The sequence below is a fragment of the Procambarus clarkii genome, chromosome 41, assembly GCF_040958095.1.
Source record: "Procambarus clarkii isolate CNS0578487 chromosome 41, FALCON_Pclarkii_2.0, whole genome shotgun sequence".
NCBI classification, from domain to species: Eukaryota; Metazoa; Arthropoda; class Malacostraca; order Decapoda; family Cambaridae; genus Procambarus; species Procambarus clarkii.
In genome coordinates, this window is record NC_091190.1 from 31,228,575 (window position 1) to 31,242,242 (window position 13,668).

General features: G+C 40.3%; 1 protein-coding gene across 1 annotated transcript in view; it reads left to right on the forward strand.

Annotated features, from left to right (window-relative positions):
- LOC138373107 (putative ammonium transporter 1) overlaps positions 1-13,101 on the forward strand; it is a 36,302-nt gene extending 23,201 nt beyond the window's left edge. Inside the window, exons 6-9 of the mRNA XM_069339126.1 lie at positions 7,682-7,793; positions 8,047-8,283; positions 8,992-9,099; positions 12,816-13,101. Of these exons, the coding sequence (XP_069195227.1) occupies positions 7,682-7,793; positions 8,047-8,283; positions 8,992-9,099; positions 12,816-13,084 (726 nt within the window). The 3' untranslated portion in view covers positions 13,085-13,101. The remainder of the gene's footprint in view (positions 1-7,681; positions 7,794-8,046; positions 8,284-8,991; positions 9,100-12,815) is intronic.
- Positions 13,102-13,668: the final 567 nt, after the last annotated feature.

Consider the following 13,668-nt stretch of genomic DNA (forward strand, 5'->3'; position numbering starts at 1 on the left):
AGGAGAAAGTTGCAGCGTTGGTGGCTCACCCAGACTTTGAAGGGATTCAGAACCTTAAAAAGACTGAGTTAATACAAATGGCAAATCAGTTGGATTTGACCGCCAGCAATAGAATGGTTAAAGCCCAAATATTGAAAGTCATTGTGACGCATTTTGTTGAGAACGGGGAGTTAGAGGAAGAAATTCTAGAGGAGTTAAGAGAGGAGTCGAGTGATCAGATGACGTTAAAGCGTCTGGAGTTAGAAGCTCGCCAATTAGAGCTTGAAGCTCAAAAAGAACAGAAAATATTAGAGGCTGAAGCTCGTCAAAGAGAGATTGAAGCTCAACAGCAACAGCAAATATTAGAGGCTGAAGCTCAGCAAAGAGAGCTTGAGACTAGGCGTTTAGAAATTGCGGTACAGTTGCAAATAGAAGCCACAAAGAAGCAACAAGCCGAGGAACAAACTAGGCAATTAGAGATTCAACAACAAATGGCTGACACTAACTTCAGGCTTGAATCACAGCGTATGGCAGCTGGGCATGGAAATACTAGTAATGTTTCAACAAATAGTGATAATAATCCCATCAGGATGAATAAGTATATAGAGTTGCCCAAGTTCAATGAGGAGGATCCTGAGGTTTTCTTTGCACATTTTTATAAAATTGCCATCAGTATGAACTGGCCAAGGGATCAGTGGGTAGCCATTATGCAGTCTCAATTTAAGGGGCGTAGTCAGGAGGTTTTCACAACCCTACCTGACGCTCATAGTTTTGATTATGACTTTGTAAAGAAAAGCATCCTCAATGCATACCAGTTAAATCCAGAGGCACACAGGCAAAAGTTCAGGAACCTAAGGAGAATCAGGGATCAGACAATAGCAGATTTTACTCGTCAGAAGACGAATTTTTGCAACAGATGGTTAAAGTCACTTGCAGTCACTGATTTTGATGCTCTAAAGAATCTTCTTATAATGGAAGAAGTATTGTCATGTCTTCCAGACCAGTTGTCTACTTTTATGGCAGAACGAAAGAATGTAACAGATATTGATGAGCTGTCAAAGCTCGCGGATGAGCATGAGTTGCTGACTAAGGCCCCGTTTACGGCCACTTCACCTAAGTCTAGTCGTAGAGTAAATTTCAATGCTCACCGTACTCCTTATCAGTATAAGTCTCCTCCTGGTGCGACAGTTACTCCCGTGAACTCTTCTCTTACTAACCCTAAGATGGTTACTCCATTGACAGGATCATCTAAGCCTAGTAATGCTAATTCTAAACCGGCAGTTGGTTCTACCAGTGTGTCCACTGTCAAACATTGTACCCATTGTAAGAGAAGGGGGCATGTGATTTCTTCATGTTTTAGTTTGCATCCTGAACTCCGACCAACTGGTCTTATTATGAGTAAAGGAGTGCAACCTATTAATTCTTCATGTATTACAGTCAGTCCCAATTGGATGGCTGAATTCAAACCCTATATTTCCATAGGTACCTTATTATGTACTAATGGTAGACATAAGACTGTTCAATTACTCCGTGATACTGGAGCTTCACAGTCTCTTATTACCCAGAAGGTACTTGATGATGTTGACACCCGAGATCTGGGTGAAGTTGTGCTTCTCCAAGGTATTGCCGGTAGTGTGCAACCAGTGTCCTTATTGCAAGTTAACCTTGATTCTAAATATACTTCAGGATGGTGTAATGTTGGTGTAAGTAAACAACTGCCCATTCCTGGGGTAGACATTATTCTAGGTAATGATTTTGGCAACCAAATGGTTGTAGGGCCCAAGTGTCCCATCATGTTAACTAAACCCCATAATGTATTAGCTCAACCAGTAGCAGATGATGATATTATTTACCCTGCTTGTGTTGTAACTAGATCAATGGGAAAAACAGGTGAGAGTAATCCTGTCTTCACTGAGGTTGCTGTTCCCAAGACCAGGACCCCTTCAGTAAAGGAGTGGGAGGTGGATCTTGAGGATTCTTTTATGACTCGACTGGATGATGAGAGTGAGGCCGTAGTAGAAGCCCCGCCGAACCTAAATCACAAGGAAAGTGAAGGTGAGGAGGCTGAACTATCTGTACCTTGCCCGCTTGTCTCCAGTGCGCCAGTTGTCGAGAGTGAGGCCGAAGTAGCTATGACTCCATTTTATTCTGATCAATCGGGAAAAGAGATCACGCTACTAGGTTCTTGCCCGCTCGCTGCTGAGTCTGAGTCATTGCCCTTAAGTGTTGTACAGACTACTGATCCTAGTTTAAGTAAGTGTATTTCTGAGGCTCCTGATAATATTGATGCATTGGAGGAAGGGACGGGTTTCTTCTTCAAGGATCGACTTCTGATGAGAAGGTGGAGACCCAAGGGAACTCCCTCTTCAGATGATTGTGAGATTAGAACCCAACTCGTTGTCCCCAATGATTATCGTAGGCAGGTCCTGCAGGCTGCACATGATGACCCCATGGGAGGTCATCAAGGTATCACGAATATGTACCATAAGATAAGTAAATATTTTTTCTGGCCAAAGTTAAAGAAAGACGTGGTCAGATATTGTCATAACTGTATACCCTGTCAAATTGTTGGTAAACCAAATCAATCTGTACCTAGAGCACCATTGCAACCTATTGTAGTTCCTGATGAACCATTTACTCATGTTGTAATTGATTGTGTGGGTCCTTTACCCAAGACTAAATCGGGTAACATGTTTTTGTTCACTCTCATGTGTATGACTACTAGATTTCCTGAAGCTTATGCTCTACGGAATACCAAGGCTCATAATCTCATCAAGTGTCTTGAAAGATTCTTTTCGTTGTTTGGAATGCCTAGAGTTATTCAGAGTGATAATGGGGGAAATTTTGTTTCTAAAGTTTTCAGAACTTTTTGCGAATCCCGAGGGATTCAGCACAAATTATCCAGTCCATATCATCCCCAAAGCCAAGGTGGACTTGAACGTTTCCACCAGACTTTGAAACAAATGCTGAAGACAACCGGAGAAACTCATCCACGTAATTGGGATGAGAATCTCCCCTTTGTGTTGTTTGCTGCTAGAGAAGGGCTACAAGAGTCATTGGGCTGTTCACCCTTTGAACTAGTGTTTGGTCACCAAGTAAGAGGTCCTCTTAAAATGCTACAAGAAAAGTTGTTGGGAGATGTCTCTGTTCATCAGAGTGGATTGTACTTGAGTGAGGTCAAGGCTAAGTTGTGTCGGGCTCGTGAGTTGGCGAAAGAACATCTGGGAAGGACTCAACAAGCCATGAAAGTAAGATATGACAAGAAGTTCAAAGCTAAGCTAAGGTCGTTTGATGTCGGAGATTTGGTGTTGGTGTTGAAACCTCGTATGGGGACTTCCATGTCCCATAAGTTCGCAGGACCCTACCAAGTGGTAGACAAGGTGGGAGACCTAACTTATAAACTAATTAACCCTAATCTTTCAGAACCCCAAATGACTGTACACATTAACAGATTAAAAGCTTATGTTGGACCTGGTGTAGTAGCTTGTTTTAGTCGGGAAGAGTTACCACCTGAGGATAATTGTAGTGAGGGACATGTTGTTAATATCCAACTTCTCAGTTCCAGTTCCAATGGCAGGGAGATGCTATGTCATTTACAGGAGGAACAACGTGATGAGTTCCATATTCTGCTGGACAACCATACATCTCTGTTTGGGGAGGTTCCTACCCAGACCCACCTCATCACACACGACGTTCAGCTCCTGGACAGCACCCCCATTCGACAACATCCGTACCGAGTGAATCCCGAAAAGAGGAAAATTATGCAAGCAGAAGTGGAATATCTGCTCCAGCATGATTTCATTCGGCCAAGTCAAAGTACTTGGAGCTCTCCGTGTTTGTTAGTGCCAAAACCAGATGGAACCTGGAGATTGTGCGTGGATTACAGGAAACTGAACAAGAACACTACAGTGGACGTTTTTCCTTTACCCTTGTTGGAAGAATGCATAGAGTCCATAGGTCATGCCGAATATGTAAGTAAGCTTGATTTGTCAAAAGGGTATTATCAAATTCCATTAACAGAGTATGCTAGAGAGGTTACTGCTTTTGTTACACCTGATGGTGCGTATGAATTTAATGTCATGCCATTCGGTTTGAGAAATGCACCTGCTACTTTTCAAAGATTCATGAATTTCTTACTCAAGGATGTGCCAGATTGTAGGGCCTACCTTGATGACATTGTTTTGTACAGTAAGAATTGGGCAGATCATCTCTTAGGCCTTAAGAACTTGTTTACAGTGTTGGAAAACGCAAAGTTAACCATAAATATGAATAAGTGTAGTTGGGCAAAAGGTACGATAACTTATCTTGGACACGAGGTAGGACAAGGTAAGATTATCCCCTTACAAGATAAGATTCAAGCCATTGTGGACTACCCAGTGTTGACCAATAAGAAAGGAGTCCAACGGTTTATTGGTATGTGTGCATACTATAGGCGTTATTGTAGAAATTTTTCAACAGTAGCTGCTCCTTTGACAAACTTGTTATGCAAGCAAGTAAAGTTTCAGTGGACACAAGATTGTCAGAATGCTTTTCAGAACCTAAAGGGCATATTGTCCACCTCACCTATTCTTGCTAGTCCCCAATTTGATAAACCATTTATATTACACATTGATGCGTCAGATGTTGGAATAGGTGCTGTGCTTATTCAAGTTGGTTTAGACCAGATTGAGCATCCTGTGTATTACTATTCTAGAAAATTTAATGCAGCTCAGAGAAATTATTCCGTGGTAGAAAAGGAGGCGTTGGGTCTTATATTGTCAATCAAGAAGTTTGAGATTTACCTATCAGGAAATAAAGTGTTAGTATTTACAGACCACAACCCCCTTATCTTTATAAATATGATGAAAGTCAAGAACCAACGAATTCTGCGCTGGTCATTGTTTTTGCAGGAATTTAATGTAGAAATCAAACATATTCCAGGCAGACAAAATGTTATTGCTGATGCTTTGTCAAGAAGTTTTGATGTACCATAAATGAAATGTTTCTTTTTACTTAACATTTTTACTTCTGAAAAAATGCCATTGATCTTCAATCCATTGCATTTTTTTTCTTGGAGGTGGAAGTGTTACGTACCCTTATAAGATACGTAAGTAAATATATTAATATGTACATTTATAATTGTATGTAAATTACAAGCATGTATATTGTTATACTTATATGTTCTATGCAAATGCACATTCATGTTACAGTGTTGGCGTTAGGCCCAACGTATCGTGGGAATGATTGTTTATTTCTTTGTGTGATCAGTTTTCCCACGGGAACTAATGATTTATATGTGATCATAAGTGGGTAACAGAGGTGAATAATAATTGAGTGAACTGTATCTGGCAAATTGTCGTGGGATCGTCCGTTGCTGGGGTGTGCATGCCATTATTCCCTTCTGTATGCATATTTTAATTACTATGTAAAAGAACTATTACCTTATGTTTGTATATCAATATGTACTAATTATTCATTAAGTTAGTTTAAGATTACTCTTGTCACAATGTATTGCTCCATTGTTGAAATAATAAATATTGTAACTTTGGCAATTTATTCGCGGGGCAAGGCAATCTGTTTTTTGACTCGCGTTTTGTTGTTCAGTAGCTGGACGGGAACCAGGGAGATAACATCTTGGAGTTAAGTCATTCATTTTGTTCTGTCATAGCCATACATATATTATTATTTTAATTTAATGTCTGGAAGTTACAGTGATATTTTTAATGTGATATATTGTGACCATATAATCATCTGTTTGCTATTGAGATTTATTTAATATAATTTTATATAATATTATTGTCTTTATTCTTCAGTCCTAATGAAGATTCTATTTTTGTGCTCATTACTTATTAAGGGGTTATACTGGTGATTCGCTATTGAGAACAGCAGTTGTGTCGTATCCCTAGACGTAATTAAAGTTGGCTGCTGTAGGATCACGAGCCGTAACGTACGATAGGTAACACACCCCACCGCCGGCACTCGGATAGTAATCTTGGGCATAGCATTTTACCAAATCACCTCATTCTTTGGGGCACACGTGAGGAACACAAATGTAAACAAGCCTGAATGGTCCCCAGGACAATATGCAACTGAAAACTCACACCCCAGAAGTGACTCGAACCCATACTCCCAGGAGCAACGCAACTGGTATGTACAAGACGCCTTAATCCACTTGACCATCACGACCGGACTAATGAGGTGATAGCCGAGGCTATTTGAACCACCCCACCGCCGGCACTCGGATAGTAATCTTGGGCATAGCATTTCACCAAATCACCTCATTCTTTGGGGCACACGTGAGGAACACAAATGCGAACAAGCCTGAATGGTCCCCAGGACAATATGCAACTGAAAACTCACACCCCAGAAGTGACTCGAACCCATACTCCCAGGAGCAACGCAGTTGCATATTGTCCTGGGGACCATTCAGGCTTCTTCGCATTTGTGTTCCTCATGTGTGCCCCAAAGAATGAAGTGATTTGGTAAAATGCTATGCCCAAGATTACTATCCGAGTGCCGGCGGTGGGGTGGTTCAAATAGCCTCGGCTATCACCTCATTAGTCCGGTCGTGATGGTCAAGTGGATTAAGGCGTCTTGTACATACCAGTTGCGTTGCTCCTGGGAGTATGGGTTCGAGTCACTTCTGGGGTGTGAGTTTTCAGTTGCATATTGTCCTGGGGACCATTCAGGCTTGTTCGCATTTGTGTTCCTCACGTGTGCCCCAAAGAATGAGGTGATTTGGTGAAATGCTATGCCCAAGATTACTATCCGAGTGCCGGCGGTGGGGTGGTTCAAATAGCCTCGGCTATCACCTCATTAGTCCGGTCGTGATGGTCAAGTGGATTAAGGCGTCTTGTACATACCAGTTGCGTTGCTCCTGGGAGTATGGGTTCGAGTCACTTCTGGGGTGTGAGTTTTCAGTTGCATATTGTCCTGGGGACCATTCAGGCTTGTTCGCATATATATATATATATATATATATATATATATATATATATATATATATATATATATATATATATATATATATATATATATATATATATATATATATATATATATATATATATATAATCCAGGAGGAAAAAGTTCTCAGAATCAGAAGAGGGGGACGTCTGACAAACCTCCGGCTTTCTGTGCCCGTTGAGGGCACTAAATGGATGATGACCCATATATATATATATATATATATATATATATATATATATATATATATATATATATATATATATATAGATATATATATATGCAAACAAGCTTGAATGGTCCCCAAGCGTATATGCGTCTGAAAACTCCACACCCCAGAAGTGACTGGAACCCGGACCGCCAGGAGCACATTGCAACTGGTGTTACGGTGCCTTAAACCAGTTTGTATGGTCACTTATGGTCGAGTGGTTGTTGGGACTATTGGAACTATTGTGGGTTGCATCTTGGGGAAAGTCAGTCATTGAACGGGGCTCTAGTGTGCCCCCGATAATCCTAATAGGTTTCCTGTCCCAGACGTTGGGAAACATTAATTTCATCAGTGTGTCCAAATAATATTGTCAAAATGATGAAATCAATTGAGTAAAGACAATTCAAAGTAATGGATATGTATATCCGCCATGCTTGCTAATATGTTCTCCCCACACAGATTACATCCACTACGGGCTCACCATAGCTCGTGCTACTTGGAACTTTTGGTTCCCAGTAGCGAATCTTAAACATCATCATCTCCCCCCAGGTGTCCATCTGTGCCGGGTGCAACGTGGTGCGGCCGTGGGGAGCCTGTGTCACGGGCATAGTGGGTGGAGCAGTGTTCCTCGCTATCCACTCTCTGCTGCCCAAACTGAAGGGTACGTCCGCTCCGTCTTTACTAGTGTGATATATTATTGTTTAAATTGGGTTTCTCGGCTATTTATTGTTGTCAAGTTGGCACTACATTTCCAGCTTTACTTTAATTAAGATTTTAGTATTGCAACTTCAAGAAATCAAGGTTAGATTCTGTGGAGTATTTTGAAGGACAAGATATTCCTTTGTTATCTTTTAACTGTTGCTATCGTTATACTTAATTTTTCCGAATAAGATGCAGCTGTGTTTCTTCCACAGTTGACGACCCACTTGATGCTGTGGCTGTACACATGGGAGGTGGGTTGTGGGGGCTGGTTGCTGTGGCCCTCTTCCAGGATGGTGGCATTGTGTACGGGGGCAGCGCGGAGGTCCTCGCCTGGAACATAGTGGGGGCGCTGGCCATAGTGGCCTGGTCTGGTGGTCTTTGTTTGCTTATGTTTGGTTCCCTCAGGCTGCTCGGCGTCTTGAGGGTGCCTCCAGAAATGGAAATTGCAGGCAAGTGAATTTATCTTAACCGAATTACTTGAATATATAAAGTTTATCTTAATTTACCAGAGGGTCATCATCCATTTAGTGCCCTCGACGGGCACAGAAAGCCGGAGGTTTGTCAGACGTCCCCCTCTTTTGTTCCTGAGAACTTTTTCCTCCTGGATTATGAACTGCAGTAAGGTTTTGGCACTTACAGCTTCATCGGGTAGGTGGTTCCATTTTCACCTGTGGGTGAAAAGGCATCAGTTTTCTGTTTTACATTATGGCTTGTTGAGCTTGAGCTTGAGCCTCTTCTGTGTTACAACATCTAATCTTTTAAAAAAATGGTCTGGATCCTCAAAGTAGTTTTTGTTTGTTCATTGTATTCTAGATGTGTTATTTACACAGTAGATAAACCCGTAACGTGTTCAAAGATATTTTACAAATGACTGGAATAATACTCCATATAACGAAAGTCCACTGCGTGTGTTAAAAAAAATGTAGTTTCATTATTTATTTTGTGTCAAGGCCAGTAGTTGGACTCAATTAAATATTCTGTATTCTATACTTTGTGCATGGGTCGACCCATGTACACTAATGTTGGGAGAGAATATGATAGAGTAGGATCCTGCAAGGATGTTTTAGAAACTTATCGCATGGAGACATTTGACGTAAAACGAAATATCTCAACTGCATATTTTATACAATTAACTCTTTACGATATCTGTACGTCAGGAATGGACATCTTGAAGCACGGGGAGCCAGCCTACCCGGCTGAAGCTTGGCTGGAGAGCCAGTACGATGGCTCCGTCAAGGCTCAGGAGGATATCAACAGGAACACCTGTAAGCTGCTATTTCCCGTTTTCATAAATGATAGGCTGTATCCTAGTTACTTTATTTCGTTTCCTTAATAGATATAACTTTTTTTTTTACTGTATATTTTGTAGATCTTCATGTTCCTATACTCTTAGTGTTTTGAGTATTTCCTGTAATTGTCATATAACAATCTTAAGAGCTATCTTAAGATCACTTTCACTTCTCACTTTCTTTTGATAATTATTTCCCAACAATATTCAGATTTATTATATTCTCTCACGTAATCTTTCTAAATGTAGATTATAAAATACTGGTTCAATAGATTTGAAATATCGCTTATCGTCGTATATTCACTAACAGTCTGCTATAGTTCTGATCTACAATATTCTTGCTGGTTGGTCAAGCTATTGCTATGGCCTTAATAACCCTTTAGACTAATGAACAAATCCACAAGGGCCGTGACGAGGATTCGAACCTGCGTCCGAGAGCATCCCAGACGCTGCCTTAATTAAGAACATAAGAACATAAGAACAAAGGTAACTGCAGAAGGCCTATTGGCCCATACGAGGCAGCTCCTATTCTATAACCACCCAATCCCACTCATATACTTGTCCAACCCACGCTTGAAACAATCGAGGGACACCACCTCCACCACGTTACGCGGCAATTGGTTCCACAAATCAACAACCCTGTTACTGAACCAGTATTTACCCAAGTCTTTCCTAAATCTAAACTTATCCAATTTATACCCATTGTTTCGTGTTCTGTCTTGTGTTGATATTTTTAATACCCTATTAATATCCCCCCTGTTATGTCCATTCATCCACTTGTAAACCTCTATCATGTCACCCCTAACTCTTCGCCTTTCCAGTGAATGCAACTTAAGCTTTGTTAATCTTTCTTCATATGAAAGATTTCTAATTTGGGGAATTAACTTAGTCATCCTACGCTGGACACGTTCAAGTGAATTTATATCCATTCTATAATATGGCGACCAAAACTGAACTGCATAATCTAAATGGGGCCTAACTAGAGCAAGATATAGCTTGAGAACCACACCAGGTGTCTTGTTACTAACGCTGCGATTAATAAATCCAAGTGTCCGATTTGCCTTATTACGAACATTTATGCATTGATCCTTTTGTTTTAAATTCTTACTAATCATAACTCCCAGATCCCTTTCGCAATCCGACTTCGCAATCACAACACCATCTAGCTCGTATCTTGTAACTCTATCATCATTACCTAACCTCAGAACTTTACATTTATCAGCATTAAACTGCATCTGCCAATCCTTTGACCATTTCAAAACCCTATCTAGATCAACTTGAAGTGATAGTGAGTCCTCCTCCGAATTAATTTCCCTACCGATTTTCGTATCATCGGCAAATTTGCAAATGTTGCTACTCAAACCTGAATCTAAATCATTTATATATATTATAAACAACAGAGGTCCCAGGACAGAGCCTTGAGGCACTCCACTTACAACATTTTCCCACTCTGACTTGATTCCATTTATACTAACTCTCTGTTTCCTTTGGTATAGCCATGCCCTAATCCAGCTTAATATAGCACCCCCAATACCATGAGACTCTATTTTTTTAATCAGTCTTTCATGTGGCACTGTATCAAAAGCTTTGCTAAAGTCAAGGTATACAACATCGCAATCCTTACCACTATCAACTGCCTCAACAATGCTAGAATAAAAAGATAACAAATTTGTTAAACATGAACGGCCATTTATAAAACCATGTTGCGACTCAATTATTAATTTATGTTTTTCAAAATGAAGACGAATTTTATTTGCTATTATAGATTCGAGTAACTTTCCCACAATAGACGTTAGGCTAATTGGTCGATAGTTAGACGCAAGTGATCTATCACCTTTCTTAAAAACTGGTATCACGTTAGCAACTTTCCAAAACTCTGGCACTCTGCCTGACTCTATTGATTTATTAAATATGGTTGACAGTGGGTCACAAAGCTCCTCTTTGCATTCTTTAAGCACCCTAGCAAACACTTCATCCGGCCCTGGGGATTTGTTTGGTTTGAGTTTTACTATTTGTTTAAGAACATCCTCCCTGGTAACTGCTAAACTCGTCAACCTGTCCTCGTCCCCACCCACATAGACTTGTTCGGCTGAAGGCATATTGTTAAGTTCCTCTTTAGTAAATACAGATACAAAATATTTATTAAAAATACTACTCATCTCTTCATCACTATCTGTTATTTGACCTGTCTCAGTTTTTAATGGACCTATCCTTTCCCTAGTCTTAGTACGATATAACTGAAAAAACCCTTTAGGATTTGTCTTTGCTTGCCCTGCTATGCGAACTTCATAGTTTCTTTTTGCTTTCCTTATCTCTTTTTTAACATATCTAACCAGTTGTACGAATTCCTGTTCTAAAGTGACCTCCCCATTTTTAATCCTTTTGTACCAAGCTCTCTTTTTACCTATAAGGTTCTTCAAATTCTTTGTTATCCACTTTGGGTCATTAGTATACGATCTATTCAATTTGTATGGTATACTACGTTCCTGTGCTTTGTTTAGAATATTCTTAAATAAGTTATATATTGAATCCACATCGAAATCCCCATTTAAGTCACCTATCGCTGGGTTCATGTCTCGCTCCAAGACCGGCCCACACCCCATACCCAAGCCTTTCCAATCAATTTGACCCAAAAAATTTCTTAGGCTATTAAAATCAGCTTTTCGAAAATCTGGCACTTTAACAGAATTTTCTCCTACTGGTCTATTCCATTCTATGCTAAATCTGATTTCTTTGTGATCACTGCTCCCTAGCTCACTCCCTATTTCGATGTCATTAATTTGCGTTTCCCTGTTAGTTAACACTAAATCTAAAATATTATTTTCCCGTGTTGGTTCCTTAATGTGTTGCGTAAGAAAGCAATCGTCAATTAATTCTAGAAAATCTTCTGCTTCACTATTCCCTGTTTTGTTCAACCAGTTTATTCCGCTAAAATTAAAGTCACCCATGACATAAATACTGTTAGATCTAGATGCTCTAGATATTTCATCCCATAGATGCTTTGCTTCCATTCTGTCTAAATTTGGTGGCCTATATATTACTCCTATTATAATATTATTAGCTTTTTCGTTTAATTCAATCCAAATAGTTTCTGTGTGTGGCTCTGTTTTGATTCCCTCTTTGAGACTACATTTCAAATTGTCCCTAACATATATGGCTACTCCACCTCCTCGTCTAATATATCTATCTGTGTGAAATAGTTTAAATCCATATATTTGATATTCAGCTAATAGTTCTCTATTTTCTACATTCATCCACGTTTCGGTAATTGACTGAGCTACGACATGGTAAAAGAGTTGAAACCTTTAGACTAGAAGCTGATTAGCCTGAAACCCAACAAACCAGTCATAAAACTCACACTAGCAATCACTTATCTCTTACTGATGTTCAGTACTTGAGATCACAACATTATTAATTTGTTGTCATCAGTCACTAAATACTTCACTTGTATTTACCCACTAAGTCACTTGTGGGTAAATACTGGTTCAGTAACAGGGTTGTTGATTTGTGGAACCAATTGCCGCGTAACATGGTGGAGGTGGGGTCCCTCGATTGTTTCAAGAATGGGTTGGACATGTATATGAGTGGGATTAGGTGATTATAAATAGGAGCTGCCTCGTATGGGCCAATAGGCCTTCTGCAGTTGCTTTTGTTCTTATGTTCTTATGTTCTAAGCAATTCACAATGTTACAGATCTGCCACCCAACATGTCTGCCCCGTGGAAATCCGGCTGGAGACTCCCGGCGCCGTACCCAACACACCTGGTACAGTGGAAGGTGTCCGAGGCGCGAGCACCTCACGGTAACGCTCCCCATCTCACATACAACCTCACTCAACCCATACACAACGCAAGTGAATTCCATCCCAGTTATGACAGGTCGAGCTATGATCTAGCGGGACGGCTGCGACACCATAATTATGAAGAAACGAGAGGTTACCAAGGACCTACGACGGTGGCATGATGGTTGACACGCGTTAGGGGGGGTAGAAATAGCCTAAGCTACTCTACCCCTTTGAGATGTATTTCTTTCTTGTCTCAATAAACATACTTGAACTTGGTTGACACGCGCCTATCGCCCCTGTTCATCCAGTAGTAAACGGGGATTTGGCTGTACATCGATCGGAGGATCTTGTTCTGGGGAAAATATGCTGGTCAAGCTTTAACAAGGTCCACGATGAGGAACAGTTCTTAGCTTGCAGAAATGGTTAAAAACTTGGGTTCCTTCTCCTTTACACTCTAGAGGTAATGATGTAGGCTAACAGGCAGTAGGATAACTCCAAGCAGAAATTGTATGCAAAGACATTAACCGGTTTGGTCTTATTGTGTTTGATTTTAGTTAAGAAAGTTATGGGCTCCGAGCTTGAAATACAGTACAGTAGTCTAGATGTAGGTACATAAACAATATCTAAAGTTGAGCACTTCATTTTAAAGCCCTTGTGTTCAAGTTGGTTCTACAAGTCCTAAAATATGTTTGGTTATTCGCGCACGTTGCTTTATTTAAAAAATTCGTGAACTATTATGATGAATGCATTTTGTTCCAGAGCG